The following is a 23818-nucleotide window of genomic DNA, read 5'->3' as shown; positions in this document are numbered from 1 at the left end:
AAATCTGGAAACAGCCAGCTGTCTTGATTGTATCATAGGATTTGAGGTATTTAACACCTGTAACAAAGGAGATCCAAGGTTGGGTTGTTTTTGTTTTTTTTTTTTTTTTATTTTGTACCTTTCCAACCGGCGTTAAAAAGGAACTTTCAGATATTTGGGTTTTTAAACCTGCAGTTGCAGTTTACTGCAGAGCTTGTTATACCTGGGTGAAGAACTGCATGTCCCACCACACAGATCTCATTTGTATCAAAATTATTTCAGTTCTGCACTGGCTGTGATATCTGTGAGCCCAAAGGGTCAAATGAGGGCAAATGAGGGGGTGAACTGAAATCCTTCGCTTAGAACCAATGGGTTTGTACCTGGGTGAGGCCAGGTGTGCAGGGCACAGCAAGCAGATACCTGCAAAGTGACAAAGCTGAGCTGACACAGCCTCTGTGGAGTTATTTTTATGTAAGGATGAGTTCTTGAATAGCTTTTCTGGTGCATTAGGCACAGCATGCTTCTCTTCATCGCTGACAGTGGCTTCCATGTATTTGTACATTCCAGGAATGCACTGGCAGCACTGTAGCCATTGTGAGGAAAATCTGCCTGTGCATATACTCTGCTATGTCTGTTCTGCTGTGAGCCAGGGTGCCTGGTATAAGACTGCCAAATTTTATGTTATTTCATACCAGACAAAATCTTTACGTGTGGTATTTAGCAAGATACAGCAAAATTTTCAGTGTTTTGGCACTAGGATTGCTTCCCTGATCTTGGCATGCCGAGAGGTGGAGAACATGGCTTGCTGCAACAATAGCTGCTTTATTTTATAGCGCCTCCAAGCATTTTAATGTATGGATTCATCTCCTGTAAAATACATGGAGAGCACAAAGAAAATAATTGGGCCAGGGCTTTGCAAAGCCATAAGGAGTTCTGCCTTTGAATTCCTGTTGCTTGCTGTTTTCTGGGATAAGGGGAGGGGGAGGCTGCCCTGTGTTACCTGCTCGGGCTGAATGGGTGGTGCATGCCTCTATCCCATGCTTTGGCTGCAAGTAGACTGAGCATGACCTAACCCTTGTGGTAGCAGCTAAATTGAGGAGCAATTAATGGCTACCAAGGGCTTTCAGTGAAAGGGGATGAGGTGTTATAGCCTCCAGACAAAGGAGGAAAAGGAACCCTGGCATGTTTTGTTTAACACAAATAAGGGAAAAGCCAACAAGCCAACCTGTGGCCTAATTTCCATTTGTTAGGTAACAGTATAGCTTGAAATGAGCCCATTTCTGTGTTACTGGAAATTAAGCTGAGTGCTGTCAGGCAAACCAGCTGCTGCCAGGTAACACATAAATTCTGGGTAATCACAAGTGCATGAGCCCGTGCTGGAGAACCAGAGCTAATAGAGCCCAGTGAGGGAACAGACACAAACCTCAGCACAGTCACTGCAGCAGTCAGGAATGCATGGACAGTGTCATGTGTCAAGCAGAGGTGAGGAGAGTGTGCATATATCAAGAAATTTTAGCTGTTCATAGGGCTGAGAGCTGAAATTCAAGCAGAAGGATCTTTCACCCCAAGTTTCAGTAGTAATTAGCCTCACTGGCTGCTGCCCTACTCCTGGGCTCCTCAATTCCATGAGTGCTGCACTGCTGCTTATCCAAGGTAGGGTGATATTTTGGTACATGTCTGCAGCTGCCTCTGGCTTTGTGGATAATGGACAAATAACTCTGGGCTTATCTTGAACCAATTCAGACCCAAATGTGGCTGACAAAGTGATAAGAACATTCAGGAGAGAGAAAGGCTCACATATGTATTTCATGGCCTATTTATTTTATCCATCAATGTTTCCATTGCTCCCAGTCTGGGGCACCCAGATCAGGTGGCACACCCTCTGCCAAGGCAGGGAGAGAGGCAGAAAACACAAAACTGTTGCATGTGTGCAGCAAACACATAAAAAAGGTCTGTGACATAAAAAAAGTATTTTTAAGTTTGGTGGAAATCCCATTGTGTGCTAACTACACTCCTCATCTCAACACTCTGCACAGCAATGCTTCGCCTGTTTAGGGCATCTGTGATTCAGGTACTTTCTGACACAGAGCACATTGATCATATTACACAGATATGCTCATTCCCTGGGCATGAAATATATGTTAAAAATACTTCTGCCTGCTGTTATTAGGATTTTGTGAATTTGAGGATTTGTCTTGAAACTGGAGGGTGGCTCTGAAGCTGGTCTCCATTTTGTGTTCCTGGAGATCTTTGGTGGAGCTGACATGTCCCTGTGAGTATGAGGTGCCCAGCACAGCTGGGTGACTGGGACATCAGCCTGGGGCTGGGACATCAGTCTGGAGCTGGGACATCAGCCTGGGGCTGGGACACTCTGACTCCCTGGCCCTGGGTGAGCCCCTTGCCTGTGTTCTTTGCCTGGCAGGAGAAGCAGAAGGATAATAAATAATTATGGCTCAGGTGCTCAGAAGGACAGCACAGAGGGCTTGTGAAAGGGACAAACTTCTGAAATTATTGGTAACCTTGGTGCATATGACTTGAATAACAACAATCTGGAGCAGACAGGGAAGAGTTGGAAAGGCTACATGGAAAGAAGGCTGAAACTGCAGCCAGATCCTGTGTACAGGAAGTGAAGGAAATGCTGTCTTCCCACAGGGCTTAGCACTGCTACATTGACATGTCTTAATGACCTGGACCCCAGAATCACTTCAGAAGGACTGTGGGGATCATTAGATTTTTTCCTATCCACAGTTTCCATCCCCATCAGGAGGGCTCCCAGTCAGTGGGTAGCAAAGGCACTGACATCTGAGACAAAAACACAAATTAAATCAGCTCACAAATGAACTGAATTAATTTTCTGCTCATGAAGACTAAACTTTCTTGGCCAGTTCTTTAAAGCTTCTAAGTTATTTCTTTTTGTCACCCCCTTCTGACAAAGGCAAAAAGCACTGTCCAGAACAAAGGCCTATGGGCAGCCAGTTACTTGAACAACATTACTGAAAATACTGTCTGTGGAAAAGAGGTTTGTGCTTCAGCAACAGGCTTTCACACGTGCTGGGAATTCTCCACAGCCAGTTCATCTGTTGGGAAGCACAGAGGATGAGAGGCAGAAAATGCTGTGTTTGGAGTGAGCTGCAGAAGCAGACAGAAAACAACTTTCTGCTTGAGTCTTGGAGCCCAAGGCTGCCACGGGAATGGATTCAATTACGCTCTGAGCTTTATTGCTGAAATATTCCACTGGGAAACCATAAAAAAACATTTTCAGACTTGATTCCTGAAGTTCTGGAAAAGGAGTTAGCAAGTGTTTTATTGCTACCAGTCTCAACACGTGATAAGAAAAGCAAATACTGAGTGGGATGGAGGAACATAGTGCAAAAGCCCCTTCACATCATCAAACCCTTCTCCCTGTTCATCACCCACTCAGACTGGCCACTCCTGCTTAATTTTATGCATGGAGCCACTTTTGTTGAGATCAGTCCTCACTGTGTTGGTGGCAACTGCTCCCTTGTTACTTCTGCTTGATTCCCTCTCGCTTCTTCACGGTAAGTGAATAGTGATAAGTCTTCCTCGACAGTAATTTGTAATTTGGGCTGTGCAGCAGCAGGGCAGGACACCAGGAGCACTGCAGAGTTCTCAGCTACAGCTTCTCTTGCCATTCATGCCCTTACTTGTCCCTACACGCCATCCTCAGCACCGTGCCCGGCTGGATGAAATTCAGCCCCAGATTCATTCCTGATGGCATCTGTGTTGTCTGCTCGCATGTGTTTAAGATTAATGTTTGGGCTCTGTTTTGTAATGAGTCCTAAATCTTCCTTTTAGCTGTCATGTAGTTTCCTTGTTCGCTCGTTACGCTGGGAGCCCGCGTGCTGTGCGCGGTGCAGCCTGGTGGGTGGATGGAAAATGTCACTGAGAGCTCGGTAAAGCTGCTAAAGGCCATTGCCACGTGAGGACAAGCAGATGTACCCTCAGTACTGCAGAGGACTCACAGCCCCTTCCTGAACAGGCTTCAAGGGAACTGAAGAGTCACTTGGGACAAAGGACTGGGCTGAGATGACAAGGGAGAACAGCTTCAAACTGACAGAAAGCAGGGCTGGATGGGATGTTGGGAAGGAATTGTTCCCTGTGAGGGTGGCAGGCCCTGGCACAGGGTACCCAGGGAAGCTGTGGCTGCCCCTGGATTCCTGGATGTGTCCAAGGCCAGGCTGGATGGGGATTGGAGCAACCTGGGGTAGTGGAAGGTGTCCCTGCCCATGGCAGGGATGTGGACCTACATGATCTTTAAAGGTCCTTTTCAACCCAAACCAGTAATGATTCTGTGAAAAACTGAGAAAAATTAAGGAGCGGGATTTTTATTCACTGGTGGGTGCCGGGGCGCATTGCTATCCATTTGTGATGTGCCAAAACTTCAGCGTTACTTCTTGCGGGGACCCTTCAATGAGCTGCTGGCTGAGTCCAGCTCTCCTGCTCCTGCCGGGCCGGCCGTGCCACCAGGAGTCACTCTCGGCCTCCGAACGGGCGCGGAGCCCCGGGCGAGCCGCGCCCGCAGCATCCCGGGCTGCGGGGCCGTGTGCGGGCGGAGCGGCCGCGGCAGCGCTGCCTGCGCCAGCCCCGGCGGGCAGAGCCTCACCGCTGCCAGAATCCCCGTTTTGTATTATTTTTGGACTTTCATCCCCTCACACGGGCTCTTTCTGGCGATGTTTAACCCCGGGGATGCCCATTCGGGGCGGCAGCCCAGGCTCTCCCCCGCCTCCCCTCGCAGCGAGCGCTCCGGTGCGCGGCTCCCCGGGGCGGGCGCTCCGCAGGTGCGGGCCGGGCTCTGCCGGCGCTGGCTCCGCTCAGGAAGTGACAAGCACATTTCCTCCTCCTCCTCCTCCTCCTCCTCCTTCTCCTCCTCCTCCTCCTCCTCCTCCTCCTCGCTCCCTCCCTCCGCCCGCCCCGCCCGCAGCACGGCGGCGGCGGCGGCAGCGGAGCGCGGTCGGAGCGGCGCCCACAGCCGGCCCGGCCGGGCCGCTCCGCCGCCACCGCGGGAAGCGCTCGGTAAGCGATGCCCGGAGCGCAGCGGTGCTGGGGGTGCCGGGGGGGGAGCGGACAAAGGGCGGCCGTGCCCCCTGCCCGGGGACGGGGCGGCTCGGAGGGGATGGGGTAGGAGGGTGGTACCCCCCGCCGCCGCCGCATCCCCGCGCAGCGGGCTGGGGATGTCCGCCTTTGTGCTGTCGGGTCTCACCCAGCCCCGAGTGAGCGGGGGGCATCACGGAGGAGCCGCCCGGGCGGCCGGAGGGAGCGTGGAGCGGTGGGATGTGTGTCCGGAGCGGCAGGGGGTGCGGGATGCTGAGCCCGGCTGCGGGGATGGGATGGGCGGCTCTCCGGAGTTTGGCGAGCGGTCCTCACCCGCTCCCAGTGCTCTGCCTTTGCCACTGGAATTATTTCCTGCGAAAGGATCAACACGTGCTTTCCTTTCTCCGGCCCGAGAGTGCTGCTCCAGGGCGCTGAAACTCGGGCTCGGTGCAGAACTCCCCGCGTTCGGGGTCTCGGAGCATCCCTGCAGAGATGCTCTCCGGCTACCCAGGGCCGGCTCACCCTGCCCACCGTGCCGTGCCTCGGATTCCGCTCCTGGCACTGTGAGGTAGCTCGGGGCAGCAGGACAGGGGGACAGGCCGGTCCCCGGGGGGGTCTCCAGCACCCGACACTGCTGCGATGGGACACGGCAGCGCCTCACTGTGTGAAGTGCCCTGGCAGTGGGGCTGTCCTAGAAAGCCTGTAAGTCTTGTTTCTCCATTCAGTGACGTCAGGTTGATCAGGTTCTAAGGTACGTGAAGGTTTCAGGGGTAGCTGCACGCAGAGATTTCACGGGTAAGGGGCTTTTCCTCAATAATTTGAATTTCCTTGACACAGAGAGAGTTTGCACCAGCCTGTCACTGAGCTGTGCCGCTGCCTCTCGGTGCCGTGCGGTCTCCACAGACGCTGGTGTACCTTGGCAGCTCATCCCCTCCTTAGGAAATCCTCTGGAGTGAAAAGTAAGCGTAATTTGTTATGAAATAGGCTGATAGACGAAACTTCAGTTGGCGATTGAAACCAGATGTGCATATTTTCCTTTTGAATCCTCAAGCAATACTAAAAGTCTATTTTGACAGATTAAAAACTACTTGCAAATTGCAGAGGTAGCAGTGTTTTGGGATAATCCAGTAAAAACACAGAGGACTGTGAGCATCTCTGCCCAGTGTCGGGTATCTCCCAGCACAGGAGATGCTGCTGCCATCACAAAGCCCAGATTCCCTTGGCCTGCCTCTGCCGTGGGCAGAAATATTTACCAGGGCTTGGCTGAGGGCTGGAAAAAGAAATAAAGAAACCCCAAAACAGTGTAGATAATGTTTCTAGAGAAAATATTTGGGGTGGGTCATGAAACAGATTAATTAAAGTCATAGTAAAACCCTGAATTTCAGAGCAGTTTGCTCTGTCCTTACCTCTTGTGGCTCATTGCAGTTTGAAGTGAGTTTCTGATTTATTTCTTCATTTTCAAAAGTCCCGTGGAGCCTGAGGATGCTTGTGGTGGTGGGTGTGTCACACCCAGCTCTGGCACGGCCGTGCTCAGGGGAGCAGGATTAGGGCTGGAGGCACTTTACTGGGAGAAGCACTCAGCCTCCTTGCTTCCAAAAGTGGGGGGGAAAACCCAGCCAAAACAACCTGCCGTGGAATTTCTTCCTTCTCTCCACTGGAGAGCAGGGAAGGACACCCTGCCAAGCAGAGCCACGTGGAGCTGGGCCACGCGTGCCGGAGGTTTTGCTGCTGGATCCCTGGCTCCAGACTTTCTCACTTCCAGCTCCAGCCCAGAGGAGGGAGGAGGGAAACTTCTGCCACTTCCAGCTCTGCGCAGGGCCGAGGTGTCCAGGAACCACAGTGGTTATAGAAAGCAGATGGCCTTTTGCTGCAAATGCAAAACTTTGCATAGAAAATCTGTGCAAATCACTTCAGTAGATAATTGATTTGTGCGAGTGAGATCCAGATTTTTGTATATGGAGATCAAGCAGACTGTGGGACAGAGCCAGCACCAGTGTAGAGTTTAATTTTCAGCTGTGGATACCTGCATAAATAAATACATCTGTATAAATATGCACACATGCAAATAGACAAACAAATACCAATAAAATCCTCAAATCTGCTTTGGTTAATTATATGCAATAATTTTTTGTAGCAGTAGTAGCAAAGGCTTGCTTCACTTTCAGCAAAAGTATAGGCAGAACAAGACACACAACTTTTTGCCAAAACGCCTGGATTTGTGTGCAGAACTGACACCATGGGCTGTGTCCTGATGGGTGGGGAGAGGAATGAGCTTTATCCCATTTGTGTATTTATTATTGCTGGTTAGTTTCTGATTTCTCAAATGGCAGCTTTGTGGTTTGAGACTCTTCTTCCTTTTTTTTTCTTTCTTTCTTGTAATGTCGCACAGAGTTTTTCATTTGTCAGGATGGAGGTGCTTTGCACTTGCCTGGTAAAACCTTAGATGGGAAAGAGGACACCCCAAGCTGAAAGGGTGATTTTGGTTTTATTCCCTTCCCCCTGCCGTGTCATGTGGTTTGTCAAATGATGTTGCTGGGAAATAGTCCTAATGAACATTAATCTGTGGCAGGGCAGACTTTGGACCGACGGGCTGGGACGGGGCGAGGTGCCAGGGATGCTCGTAGCTGTTTGGAGAGCTCAGCCTGGCAGGGCCCAGTCTCCTTCCCTCATCCCAGGGGAGGGAGAGGGCAAGCAGAGCCTTGTGTCAGATTGGCACTCACCAAAACGCTCTCCTAGAGTGAAAATACCTTCAGAAAGACAAGTTTTATTCCCATGGCTGTGGGGGACCAGGGCAGCAGAGGAGCTGGGATGTTGCTCCACGGCAGCTCCTCAAGCAAACTCTCTTCTTGGCTGTTTTCTGCTCCTTTCTCTCCCAAAAAGGGAGGAGGAGGAAGAGGAAGCAAGCCTGCTGACTCGGGGAAACAGAACTAAAAAAAAAAAAGCAGGTCTGCCGAGCAGCAGAGGGCTGTGAGTGCCGTGGGTCTCACGTGTGGTGGGAGCCACAGCTCCCATTGCAGGGGTCCCTGTGGGGCTGGGCAAAAATATCACCACAACAACAGGCTGTTCCTCAGAGAGCTAAATATAAACTAATCAGGCAAAGAGGAGGGAATTTTCCACCATGCTACTGTGCCTGCCAGCCTGCCCTAAGGGCTGCTCCTCCCTGGGGAAACTCCTGTCCCCAATCCCCAGAATGTCATGGGAGGAGTGCCACCACCTTCTTTAGGGATGACACTTCTGTAAATTCCTTGGAAGCAGTCAGGACACTGGCAGAGCTGAGCCCTGGAGCTCTGGCTCTGCCCACAAGTCTCCCTAGGAGCAGTGGCCGTGTTGTAATTGTGAAAAAGGAATTCTCCAAGGTCACACTCTGCACCCACAGCTGCAGCCTGGCTGCTCCCAGCGATTTCTGTAGAGCAGCAATGCAGAACGTGGCTCTGCTACAGGCAACTGGAGGGAGCAGATCCATTGGCTGTTTTGTTTTTCCAAACTTTTCTGAGTTGGCTGCTTTTAGAGAGACAAAATTTCCCAAGCAAGAGCTTGTTTCTGAAGCCTTGCAGGGACGGTGCATCTCAGTACAGGCTGTGGATGTGTGGGTCTTTAGTCATCAACAGGTGGGGTGGGGATTGAAAATTAAGAAATGTGGTGCAGTTAATTTCCAGCCAGAATTTCTCCTGGTTTCAGGTGGTTTATCCATGAGTTTTGTAGCCTGTGGTGTTGGGTATGTGTGATATTGCTTATTATGGATCTGACATATGCTATGAAAGATAAATAAGATTTGGTATGTTAGAAGTTCCTTTGAAATGCAGGGAGGAGTAAACTGCATTAAACTGACCTGGAGGAGCAGCACCAAACCCTGTGTGAAGCATGGCTGCTCCCAGCACTGCATGCTGTGGGTCCCTGCATGGATGGGTGGGAAGTACCAGGCGAGTTTGGCTCAGTAGTCACTTCATTTGGGTAATATTTTAAGAACTGGTTGAGTGAGTGCAAAAAAATCTGTTCTGGTGCATTGAGTTTCTCTACCTCCCCCCTAAAAGTGTACCCAAGGGAGACTTGGTCATGGTTTTTGCTTTTAGAGGATTAAATATAGCAGCATCATTGGTGTCCCTCCTCTGTAGTCCATTTGAAGCATCCCTTGGGCTGCATCATTCCCTGTATTTGTGGCTCCTGGCCATAGCTTTTGCTTTCAGCAGCCAGGGCTCGGGGCTGGCTGTGCGGTAGGTACGGGGCCGTGGTGAAAGAGGAGTTTGACTTTTTGTGCTTTCAAATCCTTATGTCTCCTAGGGATTGTAAAAAATGGGATCTGGCAGGCTTTGATCCAGCAGCTGGAAAACCTGCTCCCCCTCTCTCTGCTCAAAAGCAGCCCCTGGAAGGCAGGACCAGGAGCCCTTTGGATGGCTGGGGAGAAGCAGGGCTTGGGGAGGTGGTGGTGCACAGGGATGTGGCTGCTGAGGTGCTTTGGTCTCAGCGACTGGTCTGGACCAGGGGGTCAAGAGACTCATCCCTCATCCTGCTCCTAAACCAAGGGGTGAGTTAAAGTGTGTCACTTATTTGCATTTAAGGTGTTTTTTTTGTCCCTTACCCTGTGGTGACTCTTGCAGTGACCCCAGACAAGCCTTTGTGCTCGTCTGCCCCAGTTGTACAAGTGCCATCACCACTATTCTGCACCAATGGGAAATGTTAATTGCAAGGGAAAGGAATTAATGCAGACAACTGGTCTTCTCTTGTTAGGACAGCACAGTTAGGCCAGGTAGTTGGTAATTTCTTATTTCAAGTGATGTGGGAAACTCACAATAACTGTGATTTTCGTGTTTCTGTGCTTGCCTTAACCTTGCTGGAGCAGCCTTCTGGTGTGCTGGGCAATAGTTGTCAGTGCTATGAAATTACTTCAAATGCATATATTATTATCATCCCTGTTACCAAGTGCTTTGGGTTTTTTTTTTTGTCCCAGCTGATACAAATGAATATTGTGTAATATTTTTGAAAGGAAAAGTTCTAATATTATGAACTAGGTGCCAAAAGCTACAATTGTGTACCAAAGCTGAAGAGCCATTATAATTATAAAGATACAGAAATCATTCAAAATATATATTTTTGGGTTTGTAGACTCTGTGTTAACTCAGAAAAACAGAGAAAAAGGAAAGCCTAGAAAAGCTGTGGCTGCCCCTGGATCTCTGGAAGTGTTCAAGGCCAGGTTGGACAGGGCTTGGAGGAACCTGGTAGGGTGGAAAGTGTTCCTGCCCGTGGCAGGGGGTTAGAATGAGATGCTCTTTAGGGAGTCCAGGCCATTCTGTGATTATTGGATTATCAGCTGTGTTATAAATGAAATGCAGTGCAGTGGATGGTACTTCTCAGAGTGAAAACTTTGTGGTTAATGAAGATGTACATTGCCAAAATGTAAATGTTTCATTTAGAAACTCTCACCCACGTTTTCGGTTGTGCATGGTTTGTGTTGTTGGTAGAAATTACTTTTCCTGTGGAGTTTCAGATATATGTACTTGAAACTTGATTTAATTAAAAAGTTGCAGCTCTGCAGTGTGATGGGCTGTGCTGTCAGTGCCTCTGCCTGTCCTGTGAACCCCATGACACACCATAAAGGTGGCAGCTCCCAGAGGGGCTGGACAGGAGCCAGCCCAGCCTGTGGAGGAGCTGCTCTGTCAGTCCAGCCTCCTGATCCTGCACATCCCACCCTGGGACATGGGGCTGCTGGGCAGCTCCTCTGGGATGTAGGGCAGTGAGCCAGGAGAGCCCTGCTCCTGGGACTGCTCTGTGTGTCACCAGTTTTAGTGGTTTTCTGAGCTCATTCTTGCTAGAGCATGGGCTCAGTGATTTTAAACGTCTTTTCCAACCTAATGACTCTATGATTCAGTGTCTTTTAGAAAGGCCCCCCAGTGCAGAGATAAAGCTGTAGCTCTGGCTGAGAGCCTCATGCAGTCATTTGTGGTGTTGTAGTTTATTGCAATGATTATTGTCTGTGTTGTTCAGGGAAAAATTGCACTTTGCCCTTGCTCTGGATGTGCACAGCTCCAGCTTCCTGGCTGGGAGGTGTCCCACTGCTGGTCTGCTCCCTCTGAGGGACCTGCTCAGCTTCTCCTGCCCTCCCTGAGGCAGCCAGCTCATCCTCAGCAGCTACCACTCAACATTCTCGTACTGTACCTGAGTCTTGAAGCCTTCCAGTTACTCCTGGAGTCCCCTCCAGACCTTGGTTAGAGGTGGGAGGAGGCTCCAGGTGACCACAGAGGGCAGAGCATAGAGGCTGTCCCATCCCTTCTCCTCCTGGAGACCCCAAATTTACCCAGCCTGAGGACATATCCCTGCATGCCTGGGTAATCTGCTGCACCATGCAGGAGCCTGGGCACATGCCCCTGCCTTTGAGGTGAGTGGCTTTTGAACAATTTGGGTTTTTTAGGGTGTATCTTAACATCTCTGTAACCAGCTGGGCTGATTGCTTCTCTCTGTTCTGCATTGCCACTCTGTATTTAGCACTTTGCTGGTCTCCAGTCACTTACACAGCACTGGTTTTCCTGTTTCCTCCCCAAGTACTGCCAGAAATACTGCATGGCATAGGGTGGCAGTGTGGTTTCTGTTGCAGCCAGTGTCACCAGTTACTTGCAGGTCTGTTTGAGGTGTGCCAGTGAAGTGTTATCAGGAGCTGTCATCCACTCCTGTGCACCTGAATGAGGTGTGTTCTACCAGTGCTCCCTTTCACCTGCACAAGGACTTCAGGTGAGGGGAGAGCTCTTTCCTTGGTGGTGTGATTGTGATTCCTGACTCCCTGACCTTGCACTGAAACCAGAGCCTTGCTGGGCTCGAGGTCTCCCCCAGCACGTTCACCAGGCTGGCTTGTGCCTGTCCTCAGGGGCCATCACTGGTGATGGCTCACAAGACTTTTTGGCATGATCTTGTAAAATTGAAGGTGTAAATTTATTTGGAGCTGTTGTTGAAGAAGGATCTATATTTAGTGCCTGCTGTTTAATTTCATCCCAGGTTACTCCTGACAAATGTGGCTCTGTCATTTTCCTTTCTGCTCAGGGCAGTAATGTTTATATTGTCTATTTCTTCCTTTTCTGCATCCTGACTAATGTTTCCACCATTCTTTCTGTTGTTGTCAGTGCAACTTCTTATTGTCCTTAATGTCTATAAAATCCCCTGTATCTTGTTTTCTAACAGAACCTGCTGTTTAACTCACAGTCTCATTCATTTAAGGTGCTGGCATTATTTTAGGGACTTCATAATGATTTACGAATTCCAGGATTCATTAATTCCTTTGCTCATTAGGGTTACAAGTTGATACATGTTTTTTCCATGTGATGAAGGTGGACCTTTTTGCTGCCCTATTTGTGCTGGGCAATCATTCATGTTTGTGCACTGACAGAATGCCTGGCGTGGTTCCCTTCCTGGCAGCTTTGGAGCTGGGATGGGATGCAGCATTTAGGTCAGTTCTCCTCAGGATGCTGTTCAGGAGTGGCCTTTGTGGTTCACACCACGCTGCTGGTGGGGCCAACCCATCTGTCCTTTGGGCTTCCCCTTTCTGTGGCACAGGGGAATCTGTTTCTCTGCTGATTTTCACCTGTGGCATGAGAGAAAGAGGGATATATGGAGAATATCCAGCGATGGAGACCTATGGGGTGGAAAAATGCAGATTTGAATTTTCTTTTTCCCATTTATTACTGCTTATTCACACTGTCATAAATGAGCTCGAGGAGTGCAGGGTAGGACTGTGTTCCTGCCAGCCCAAATAAAACCAGGGGCTGTTTGCATTTCCACTTACTTTTTAAAAATTTTCCTTGCCTCTGAGACAGACTGCAAAATCTGGGCTTTTATAGCTGCTAAGCTACAGTGGAGCTTATCCTGCCTTACTCCAAGGGAATCAGGGCATCTCTGGGGACAAAGCATCCCAATTCTGGGAAAACTGTCCTCTGTGGGTGTTACTTCTCCAGCTGGGCAATCCCCTGGTGGGGTACCTTGCTTTGGGGCAGTGGTACCTTGGGCTTGCTGGAGCTGTTCCAGCATGGGAAGCATCTCCCTGCTGGCCCTCAGGGATGCCCTGATGGAGCCAAACCTGCAGCAGGTTTGGGCTCTACGTGCTGCTGACACCTCACAGGAGTCCAGAGCGTGTTACAGCAACAGATTCTGCATTATCCCAACCTTGCAAGCGTCTCCCTGCGATATTAAAAACACCAGCTGAAAGCCAAGTGCAAGCTCTCCATGAATGACTCTGTGGAAATGCTGTTGGGCACGTTTCAGTGCTGCTTTGGCTTTGATTTAGGCGGGTAAACACGGTGAGTGGGTGTTTGCTTTGACTTTTCCCTCGCAGCGAAAGACTTCCTTTGAGGGAAGGCAAAGCCTCCTGTGCTGCTCCCCAGCACAGCATCAGCCCAGGCTGCCTGTGGCTGGCTGCTGGCAGTGCCTTCTCTGCATGCCTGGGCCAGCAGCAGTGGGAACCCCCCAGTTTGCTCAGGATCAGGGATGCCCCCTGCCCAGGGCTCTGCTCATGGTGTGAAGAACCCTGGCAGAGCCTGTTTCTCCATCTGGATGCAGCACAGTTGGGGTGATGCTGCAGGATGACATCCTTGGCTGTTGTAGGCATCTCCTCCTGCTTTTTCTCCTCTGTTCCCCTTGAAGCTTCCCAAAATCACCTCCAGGATGGCTCTGGCACAGAGATAACCTGTGCCACGTTGTGGATGCTCACTGGGGGAGGCAGGGTGGGTGCAGCCTGTCCTCTCCTTGCCCTGCTGCACCAAGAAGAGCCCCCCTCTGCTCATCACACATTCTCCTATCTCCACCAGGGCCATCAAACCTGGCTCCTTGGCAGCCCCTGCACGTAGGAGCTGTGTTCTGGTAACAGATTGTTGTGTATTTAATGAACCCAGAAAACAAGGAAGGCGAAGGCTGCGGGGCGATGCGAGTTTGCAGCTCCGTCTGCCAAACTCAGGCTCATTCAGACAACTCACAGATGTTTGGCTGCTCCTTCCTTAGAGAGATTTATGGAAGGTGCAGGGCTCAGAAATTCATGGAGACACGGAAGTGGCAGTGTGGGCAAAGGTTTCCTGGCCCTGGAGCTCCTTCCCTCCCTCCTCCCTGCCTTCCCCTTGCTGGTGTTGATGGCAACGGATGGACAAACAGCAGGAAAAGTGCTGCTAGGAGGATTAATAAAGGCTCCAGGTTCGTCTTTCAGGAGCCCAGGGGCTCTTTGAAAGCCATTTCTCAGCTGAGGAATGAACCCCCAGAGCCTGCCCAAGAGCCAAAGTACTTTGGTCTAATGCAAACAGTGTGGGGTGTGCAGGTGACAGCAGGTACATGTGTCACCCTGTGTGGGCACAGTCACCAAAAGCATCTGAAATTCTTTTAAGAGTGCCTGCTGAGTTCAGGGAGGGAATTTCAATTTTTGGAAGGTTCTAAGTGATCATTTTGCTGGGCTTCATGTGGGGGTTCTGTAGTCTTAAGGTATTTATCCATAAAGGAGAGGTGGTAGAAGGAAATGTGGAGTCTGGCAGTTGATCCATACATCCAGTGTTTTCCTGCTCTAAATCCAGGCACATCCATAAGGGTTGTCAGCCTCTACCTGTTCTCCATCTCAGCCTTGCAGAAGGGAGAAATCTGGCTTACAATCAGCATCCAGATTGGCTCTGACAGCGATGATGGTGTTGTGGCTCTTGGCAAGTGTTCCCCAATTACACAGTGAGATGTCCCAGATCCTGCTCCTGCTTCATCTGGGTGGATTTTTAGTGGTCACTGATGAGCAGCAGTGTTACAGTCGGTGCTGCATCGCTGAATTTGCTTTGCCTCTACAGGATTTGCTTCTCACAGGGACCCTGAGAGCTCTGGAGCCAGCAAGGAAGCCTGGGCTGGCTGAGAATTCCCCTAACTGAAGGTGGGAAGATGCTGGCACAGGTTGACCAGAGAAGCTGTGGCTGTCCTTGGATTCCTGGAAGTGTCCACGGCAAGGATGGATGGAGCTTGGAGCAACCTGGACACATGGAAGGTGTCCCTGCCCATGGCAGGGGTTTGGAATGAAATGAGAGTTAAGGTCCCTTCCAACCCAAAGCATTCAGTGATTCTAGCCCTGAGAGCATTAGGATGTGTCTGTAAGCAGAGGGAGGTTGTTTCATACAGACAGGTACTTTGAGGGGCTCATGTGCTATTTGAAGCTGTTTATGTTTGAGAAGTGAGTCAGTAAAAGCAATGTGGTGGGGCCATTCAGCTCAGACATCTCAGCCTGTATATGAGAAGAGAATATAAAGAAGAAACAAGAATTGTTTTTTTGTGTTTGTTTACTAGAGCAGCATGCTCTGAGCGGTGATTAAAAGTAAACCCAGACTCTGCTGCCTTGTTCAGCATCCCTAGCTGTTGAGATTAAGCAGCCAAAGCAATTCTCAATTCAGCAATTCCTCAGCTTTTGGGAGTGTGGCCAACACTCACAGTGTCTCCCAGACCACTGCAAATTCTTGTAATAAATCTCACAACTGGGGCGGTGGGGGAAACCCACAGAAAGGTGAGATGGTTTGTTGGACCAGCAGGCTTCAGCTGCTCTTCTCCAAAGACAACCTTTGGTCCAATATCCATGGAAATACTGCTCCAAGGTGGAAGCAGTTCCCTAGTGAGTGGAATAGGCAACGATTACAGGTTTGCTCAAAGAACATGTGCAATTTCTGTGGTCACTGGGACTGGGATGGTGCTGTAGGCTCTGTCTGCCCACACTTCCAGGGATGGGGCAGCCACAGCTTCTCTGGGAAACCTGTTCCAGAGCCTCACCACCCTCACAGGGAAGAATTTTTCCTAATATCTAATCCAAACCTGCTCTCTTTCAGTTTGAAGCCATTCCCTCTGTCCTGCCACTTCCCAGGCTCCTTGCTCGCTCCTCCTTCTCGCTGGCCGCTGTTGTGATGACTAATTTTGCTTTCTTCTTTTCCTTTTCAGTTGCCAGGGAGGAAAAGGCAAAGTCACTGCCAGCACCATTTCCTTCGAGCTAAAGATGTTGAGACAAAGCACCTCTGCCCCTGCCCTGTCCTTTCAGTCCTTCCTCTGCTGGTGTGTACAGGACTCATTCCCCTGCCACTCCTATTCCCTAAGAGCATGAGGGCAATAAACCTTTTACTCAAGTAGATGGTGTGTAGTTTTCCTTAATTCCTCTTATTCCTTCTTTTTATGTGAGAGCTTGCCTGCAGCTCAGGTTCAGCCCAAGCATGTAGATCTGGGTATGATTTCAGGCTCTCTGTGTAGTTGGGGGAGTTTGGATGTGTGTTTTGGGGCTTGGAGTGCAGGGGACCCTCTGCCTTCCCAGGCTGAGGCAGTACCCAGGCATGTGGAGCAGGGGATGGGATTGAAATAATAGAGTTTTATTTGCTTGGTAATTCATTTCTGGTGTGTCTGTTGTTCCTGGTAGTGAGGGCTAATCTCAGGCTCTGTTGCATGAGGCCATCCATGGTGGCTGCACGTGGCATCTTTGGTTCCTAACGTGGCCCTGTGAGATGGGAGCTGTCGTGGCAGACCTCAGTCTCCTTCTGGCTCTGGATTTACTAGGTGGCTGTAGATGTTGGCTCCATCCAGGCTGTCCTGCACTGGCAGGACAGGTGAGTTCTGGGCTGTGTTGGTGAGAATCTGTTCCTGTGTGAAGCTGTTGGTCAGAAGCACTGAGGTGATGATTTGTTTGGTTCTTGAAGCTGTGCAGACCCAAGGAGCCGTGCTCACCTCACACACTGCTTCCCCCTTTGCTGTGTTATGTGCAGGCAAGTCCTTTACTTACTAATCAGTGCTGAAAGTGTGTCTTTGTCTTGTTGGCCCTGGGGAAGTCTGGATGCAAGCAGAAGGCAGAGGAAGACATTTCCTTATTCCTTTTCTTTGGCTGGTAGTCTCTGAGTACCTGGAGCATGGGGCAGCACAGGTATTTGCCAGGCAGGAGTGGAGCCCTGTGTGAGAGCCGTGGTGTCCTGGGTGGTGTTTGCCCTGCCAGCAGCTGGAGCAGGAGGAGCTGGCTGCAGGCTGAGGGTGAGATGGGCAGGGCTGCAGCCTTTCTCCTCCCAAGGCTGGGCATCCTGGGGCAGCTCTTGGCTCTTGACAGAGTCCCAGGGGACAATCCTGAAGCATCTGCCTCCGTGGAAATTTTGTCCTTTGAAAGTCATGTGCACTGACTCATGATGCTGTTTGCTCAGGACTATCCATGGGGCATTTTCAGAGTGTAAAGATTTCATCTCAGGACCTGAATGGAATCTTTCACATTTATTGGAGGTTTTTACCCCATAAATAAACTCACTATTCTCTAATGGCATAGACTAGTGCTCAGGCAAGGGGAACAAACTGCCCAGAGCTGAGCCTACTCAGCCCTGTTGCAGAAGACAAATTATTGCCTGGGTGAGGAAATAAACCCAAACTTAGCTACATGCAAATGATAGACTCCATGGATTTTTTCCAAATTCATAACACAATAAATCAAGAAAGTGAATATGGACTCCTTGGCATTGTCCAAAGCCCTGAGGATGAGACAGGCTGTGCAATGAGTCCCACATCACTTCTATGAAGTGGAAGGATGGGAAGAGAGGCATGATTTTTATTTTGGGTGAATATTGCCGTGCTATGCTGACAGAAAGCCTTAAACCCCACAATTTTCAATTACAGTCACCAGTTTTGGGTATTTCCCCAAATTCTTTGTAGGGTTTGGGAGGGGATGACCGGCTGTGCTATGCCTGGTCCCCACAGTGGTTTAATTGCATGGAGAAATCAAGATGTGCATAGTGGAGGGAATTTCTGTTTCACTGGTGAAGCCCTGGAATCATGCTCAGAGTTTGGCCCAGAGAGATTAGGTTTGTTCTTCACACCTGTGGGTCTAAGCTGCATTGAATAAACTCCAGAAATAGCAGTGGCTCCTTGCTCAGCCATTTTCTTCAAGCACAGCACAGGGACTGGTGCTGGGGCAGGGGTAGGGAGTGGGGTCCTGCTTGGGTCATTGCTTCTTCACTTTGATCAGCATTAAAAATTCAGCAGGGGCAGGTGATTTATATTCTGAGAGAATTCTCACTGTTCTGCTTGTGAGGTGTATCAGTATGCAAAATACAGCTCCAGCTCCTCGTTCCCCTGTGCCCTTTCCACTGTAAATAGGTTTTCTGTCAGTCTGTGTGTCTGGAGATGGATTATTGAGCTGGACAGGGGTTTCATGTTTTCTGTGCAGAGGGTGGTGATCCCACAGCAAGTGGAAATCTTTGTGATGCTGGTCCTCAGTTGTTTTCACAAGGAGTGTTTCTGGGGGTCAGACCACAGAATCATGGGGTTGGAAAACACCTCTAAGATCATGGAGTCCAACTGTTTCCCCAGCATGGGCAAGGCCACCACTAACCCATGTCCCTAAACATCCACAGGCCTTTAAAATCCCTCTAGGGATGGGGACTCCAGGCTTGGTAACCCTTTCTGTGAGGAAGTTTTTCACCATTTGCATGGGGATGTGATGCTGGTCACTCCTGCCATGGCAGAGCACCTGGCAGACACTTTGCTGAATCTTGGTGTCTTTTCCTTGCAGTCCATGTAGCAGGTGAGCAGGGCATGGCTGTGAGTGGTGCTTGGAGCCTGCTGTGTTAACATCAGTCGTGTGTGAGACCTCCTGCAGGGAAGGGCTGTTTATTCCCCATGAGCAGCTCCAAGGCTGTGCTTGTACAGCCTTGTTTGCTCCCCAGAGTTTACATTTCAAGTCTGTGGATGAGAGTTGGATCATTTCACTTCATTTTTTTCCAAGCCCAACACTCCATAGCTGTGACATGTCCAAAAAGCAGTTCTGAGAGAAATGTCTTCCCACCTCTGCCACTGCAAAGATCATGAGAATATTCTACTTGGTCTGAGTTTTGAACCATGTGGAAACCAAAGTTTGCTAAAATTTGGGGATTTCTGTTCACTGGAGTTTCTCAGGGGCTTTTCATATAGCTCAGGAGATTGTGTCAATCCCAGCAGCCATGGCTCGAGTCTAAACTTAACCTTGACATCATGATGAAGATAGTTCCCTTATCTGATTGCAAACGAGGAAATACTTTTCTTAAAGTAATTAATGGTCCCTGCAGAGTATCTTTTTATTAGCATGTGTGTGTGTGAAAGAGCCCAGTCTATAAATACACAGTGGTTTCCTCCTCAGCATCAACAGGGTCCATCCTGGCTCTGCAGTCTGTGTCCCCTGGCACTTGTTTGCATGGAGAGGATGTGACAGGGCAGGACCGTGCGTCAGGAGCCCTGTGAGGCAGGATGGGGAGCCAGAGATCACGTTTCACTGGGAATTTTCCCTTTTTATTGCAGTTTCTCCATGGGGATGGTTCCAAAACCCAACCAAGCAGTGATTAAAATTGCTGATACCTGCAAGTGCGCCCTGGCCCCAGCGTTGGAGGGTGGTGGTGGCTGCCTGTTTGCCAGCAGTGTGCTGTGCTGCCTGTCATTAGGGCTGTGCTAATTGCAGGGGATGCAGAGGGGCAGGGAGGTGTGATGGTGTGTGCTCATCCAGGGCAGGGAGCCTCTGCCTGTACTTGCTGCTGCTCCTGCCCAGCTGTGTACCCGAGTCTGCTGCTGCAGCATTAACCATCACCTCAGGGAAGGGTGATTATTCCTGAAGGAATCATACCTGGTGAATGTGCTTACCTGCTTTCATGCTGCTGTGAACCCCTGTTTGATCTTTGTGCCCCAGTGTCCTCCCAGCACAGTGAGTTTGTCACTGCAGCAAGCACTCTGACTGTGTCAGGATCAGGGACAGCTAAGATTGTGAGAGGTAGAAATCACAGAATCACAGAACGATGTGGTTTGGAATGCACATTAAAGAACATCTCATTCCACCCCCTGCCATGGCAGGGACACCTTCCACTGTCCCAGGCTGCTCCAATCCCCATCCAACCTGGCCTTGGACACTTCCAGGGATCCAGGGACAGCCACAGCTTCTCTGGGCACCCTGTGCCAGGGTCTAACCTCCCTCACAGCCACAAGTTCCTTCCCAGTATCCCATCTAACCCTGCTCACAAATTATGTGTCATTTTGACACTTTGAAATGTTTACTTTTCTATTTGACAGTTTTCATTTGGTCACTGGGTTGCCCAGAGGTTTATGGTGCAGTTACCAGTAAACTGTAAATTATGATTTTAGTGATATCCCATAGAAAGCTGGAGACTGTACCAGGCACCCTTGGGAACAGTAAATCTTCGGAAAATGTATTGATTCCCAATCTTGGCTTTGCACTCTGGATGAACTTTGTCCTCATAAAGTAATAGAAGGTGATTTTTCTTTAGCAGCCAGCTGGCCTTTAAATGAGCTACTCTTAACACCACTCTAATCCAAGTAAACATGGACAGGATGATTTGGGAGCTGGGAAGAGCAGCCATATCAGTTCAGAATAAGGGTTAATACTTAGTGGAGTATTTTCATCTATTATCCTTAAATATCACAATTGGCTTTGAGTGGATGGTATAAGATCAGTGTTTTATGCTCTTTGGATTGGCAAATGGTGGGTTTGGTTGTTTGCATTAACTGCAAAGCAGCAAAATAACGAAACAGGATTAGGGGAGTGATTTGGGGAAAACGCTGATTTCAGTAATCAGATTTGAGCTGCAATCTGTCTGCTTTACAAGGGAATAAATCTGTTGGGGAGGATGCCAGGAGGTGAGGCAGGGCTCATTGTCAGGGCTGGGCAGTGCTGTATGAGCTGGCTTGCGGTTTGTGTTTCAAGAGCCTCCTGGTTGTCCAGCCTCAGCTTTTCTTACCTAAAACTACCTAAGAAATAGGTGAAGATGAAGAGGCATGGTGTGGCCCTTAGGATTTCAGGGCAAGGAGCTGTCTCTCCTTCCTTGCAGACAGCCCTTTGATTGGGAATCATGGATAGGTGTATCCAGGGGATTTCACAGCCATAATGATGCTGGAGAGGCTTTTTCTGCTGGACATCTGCTCCCAGCTGGTCTGGGGGCAAAGGGTTTCTGTGAGATCAATCCTGGAGCTTTAATAATCTCTTCTTCCAGTGTCTTGGTATCTTCAATATAGGGGATGCTAGTGTCCTTTTCTAAAGAAGATTTCAGATGAAACTTTATTAATTTGACTGAAATACTTGTGTCCTGTGGATTACCTTGTGTACCCTGTGTGCTTCCAGCAGCTCCTGTGAGTGCCCCATGCTGTGAAACACCTCTGTGCTGATGGGGAGCAGACACCAATGATGCTTAGGATCCTAAAATAAGCACACCCCTCAAGCAAGCACCCTGAGGGTGTTCTTTGGGCAGTGCTTGCCCCTTGCCCAGTGCATCCACCCTCCAGGGCAGTCCCCTAAAGCTGTTCCTGTGTCTCTTTGTGCAGGGAGCTTTCCACACGCCGAGGCTGCCCCTGCACATCCCCAGAGGAGCTGGCAGGGCCCAGCCTCTCCTGGGGGAACATGGACTGAAAGAGGAGCTTTGCCAGCCCCCAGCTGCCAGCACCCCTTGCCTGGACCCTGATGGACTCAGAGGCAGGACTGCATTACCATGGTGATGATCTTAACCAAAACTCGGGAAAACAAAGGTGCTGACTCTGTAACATGCAGGACTGAGCTGGTAAGCTTTGTGAAATCTCTGTTCAAAACTGTTTTTCTGCCAAGAACTTTGCTGTAGCTTTGTAATAAGGGTTTTCTTTCCTGCAGGGATGGATCTTTAGATGGTTTGTAGCACTGATTTCTACAAAGCTGCAGTAATATCCAAGGAGCAGGTGATTAGTAAATGATTGGAGCACTGTGGCTTTTGTATATGTGGATTTCAGTAAGCACTCAATAGGATAAACAGTACAAAAAAAATCAAATCAATGCTGTGAATAACACAGGTGAGAAGTTGCTTCACCGACAGTGAACAGATGCTCATCATTAATAGGAGGATGAGCAAGTGGGAAGCAGGATTAAGTGGGAGATGGTGAAGGGCAGTGCTGTGGTACTTAATTCTCTGTGAGCCTGGAGAGGTGCAAACCCACCATGCTGAATGAGCAGGCAGCAACAAAAAAACAAATGAGGGGTGGCAAACAAACTAAAGGATGCTGTGAGGGCTGAATGTACCTATGGTAGGGAGAAATAAGGGGCAGCACAGCTGGAGGCAGGGTCAGAGCAAATGTTTGGTGATGGAGAGCCATCAGAGCAAAGCTGGCTGTGGACATTTGCCCCTCTGTTCTCCTGGAAAGATGGATGGGCATGGTCTGAGAAGAAACTTGACCAAAAAGCAGGGTGCTCTGAGAGTCTCAGATAAGGGTGTGCAAGAACACAGCAGGAAGCATCTGGCAGGATGAGCCATAAATGGGCATTCTGAACATAAAAGAAATATAAATGCCTGGGCTTGCTGAGGATGACAAACTGTCCAGCTGAGCTCCCCAGGCAGAGAGCACAGTGTGCTGGGGTGGAGGCAGGCTGCCCTGGCAGTGAAAGGCAGAGGAGAAGGTGAGCAAGCCAGAGGCAGTGGAAAATCCTGCCTTAAAAGGGTGAAATTTGGGAAGGATATTGATATGTTAAAAAACTACCCTTGCTGTAGTGTTATCTCCTGCTGGGAAGGCAGCATCTCCCATGGCTGCTGCTCAGGGTGGGAAGGGGGAAGCCTGAACATTCAGTGTGCTCTGGGAAGTGTGTGGGGCAGCTGAAGGGGAGCTGGCTGCAGGGAGGCAGGGGAGAGGAATTTCTTCTGCTCCTCAGAGAAGGTCTGGGTCTCGGGGTGTCTGATGGCAGGTGGTGGAGATGCAGTTTTGTAACACAAAACTTTGTTCTTGCTGTTTGCTGAGCGCTTTCTGCAGCTCTGGGGCTGGGGCAGGACTGCAGGGACAGTCCTGGGCTCACAAGGTGAGTTGCTGGGTTGCCTGGACTGTTAAATTGGGACAGACAATCACAAGAAGGCTGATCCACTAAAGAAGGCAGGAGTTTTTCTGTTGGCTTCATGGGGAAGGCCAAAAAGCAAAACCCAGAGGAAGTCCATGTCTGAACACTGGGGCAGGATCACCTGCCAACAGCCAGTGGGCTCGTTTGGTTCAGCTCCCAATTTGGTATAAAGACAAAATTCTTACAAAATGGTAATTATACTTGGTGTGGGATATATGTCAGTCTCCCTCCTGCCCTTGCAGACAGTGTCTGGTCTCTGGGGCAGGCACACAGATGTGCACTGGCACAGCTCCTGCCTTCTCTGGGGCTTGTCCCACTTCCATCTTTGCTCCAGTCTGGCTGCTCCTTGGAGACAGCTGCCTGTCCTCTCTGCCTCCTGATTAATTCTGCTGATGGATCATAAGGTGGGGCTTGGCAGATGGAGATATCCTTCCTTCACCTAGAAAAGTGGCACATGCTCCAAAGGTGACTGACCCTTACTTACTTTTCCACATCTACACCCAGTACTTGTTTTATGCCTCCTTATCTCAGTATTTCCTCTCCCTACACTCAGTATTTCCAGCATTCTGTATGTGAAGTGGGGTGCCATCATTTGGTACATTATTGTTGTTGTTGTTATTATTATTATTACTGTTGTCCTCATTATGCACTGGAGGTGCTGGCACAGAGAAGCTGTGGCTGCCCCTGGATCCCTGGAAGTGTCCAAGGCCAGGTTGGATGGGCTTGGAGCAGCCTGGACACATGGAAGGTGTCCCTGCCCAGGTGGAAATGGATGGCTTTAAGGTCCTTTCCAACCCAAACCATTCTGAGATTCCATAGTTGTGTGAGCAGGCAACATGTAAAACATGGATCAGCAGGGAAGGTATGAGTGCAGTGGCCTAATGCCAGATAAAACACAATTATGGCAGTGCAGATGAACGTGGGGGCTGTGCTGGTGCTTCCCTCAGATGATGTAAAGCCTCAGTCAGATGA

At 49.7% G+C, this 23818-nt stretch overlaps 1 protein-coding gene across 2 annotated transcripts in view; it reads left to right on the top strand.

The window, feature by feature from the left end:
• The first annotated feature begins 4903 nt into the window (after nucleotides 1–4903).
• The window catches only part of FAM53B (family with sequence similarity 53 member B), a 44332-nt gene continuing 25417 nt past the window's right edge, over nucleotides 4904–23818 (top strand). The window contains exons 1-2 of one of the 2 annotated variants that reach the window (XM_056494274.1): nucleotides 4904–5013; nucleotides 21322–21554. In XM_056494274.1, coding sequence (XP_056350249.1) covers nucleotides 21486–21554 — 69 coding nt within the window. In that variant the 5' untranslated portion in view covers nucleotides 4904–5013; nucleotides 21322–21485. Of the gene's footprint in view, nucleotides 5014–11072; nucleotides 11402–21321; nucleotides 21555–23818 lie in introns of those variants that run through there. The other variant, XM_056494275.1, reaches the window with a different exon arrangement.

The sequence above is a fragment of the Oenanthe melanoleuca genome, chromosome 6 (assembly GCF_029582105.1).
Source record: "Oenanthe melanoleuca isolate GR-GAL-2019-014 chromosome 6, OMel1.0, whole genome shotgun sequence".
NCBI lineage: Eukaryota > Metazoa > Chordata > Aves > Passeriformes > Muscicapidae > Oenanthe > Oenanthe melanoleuca.
This window is presented reverse-complemented; position numbering and strand designations above follow the sequence as displayed.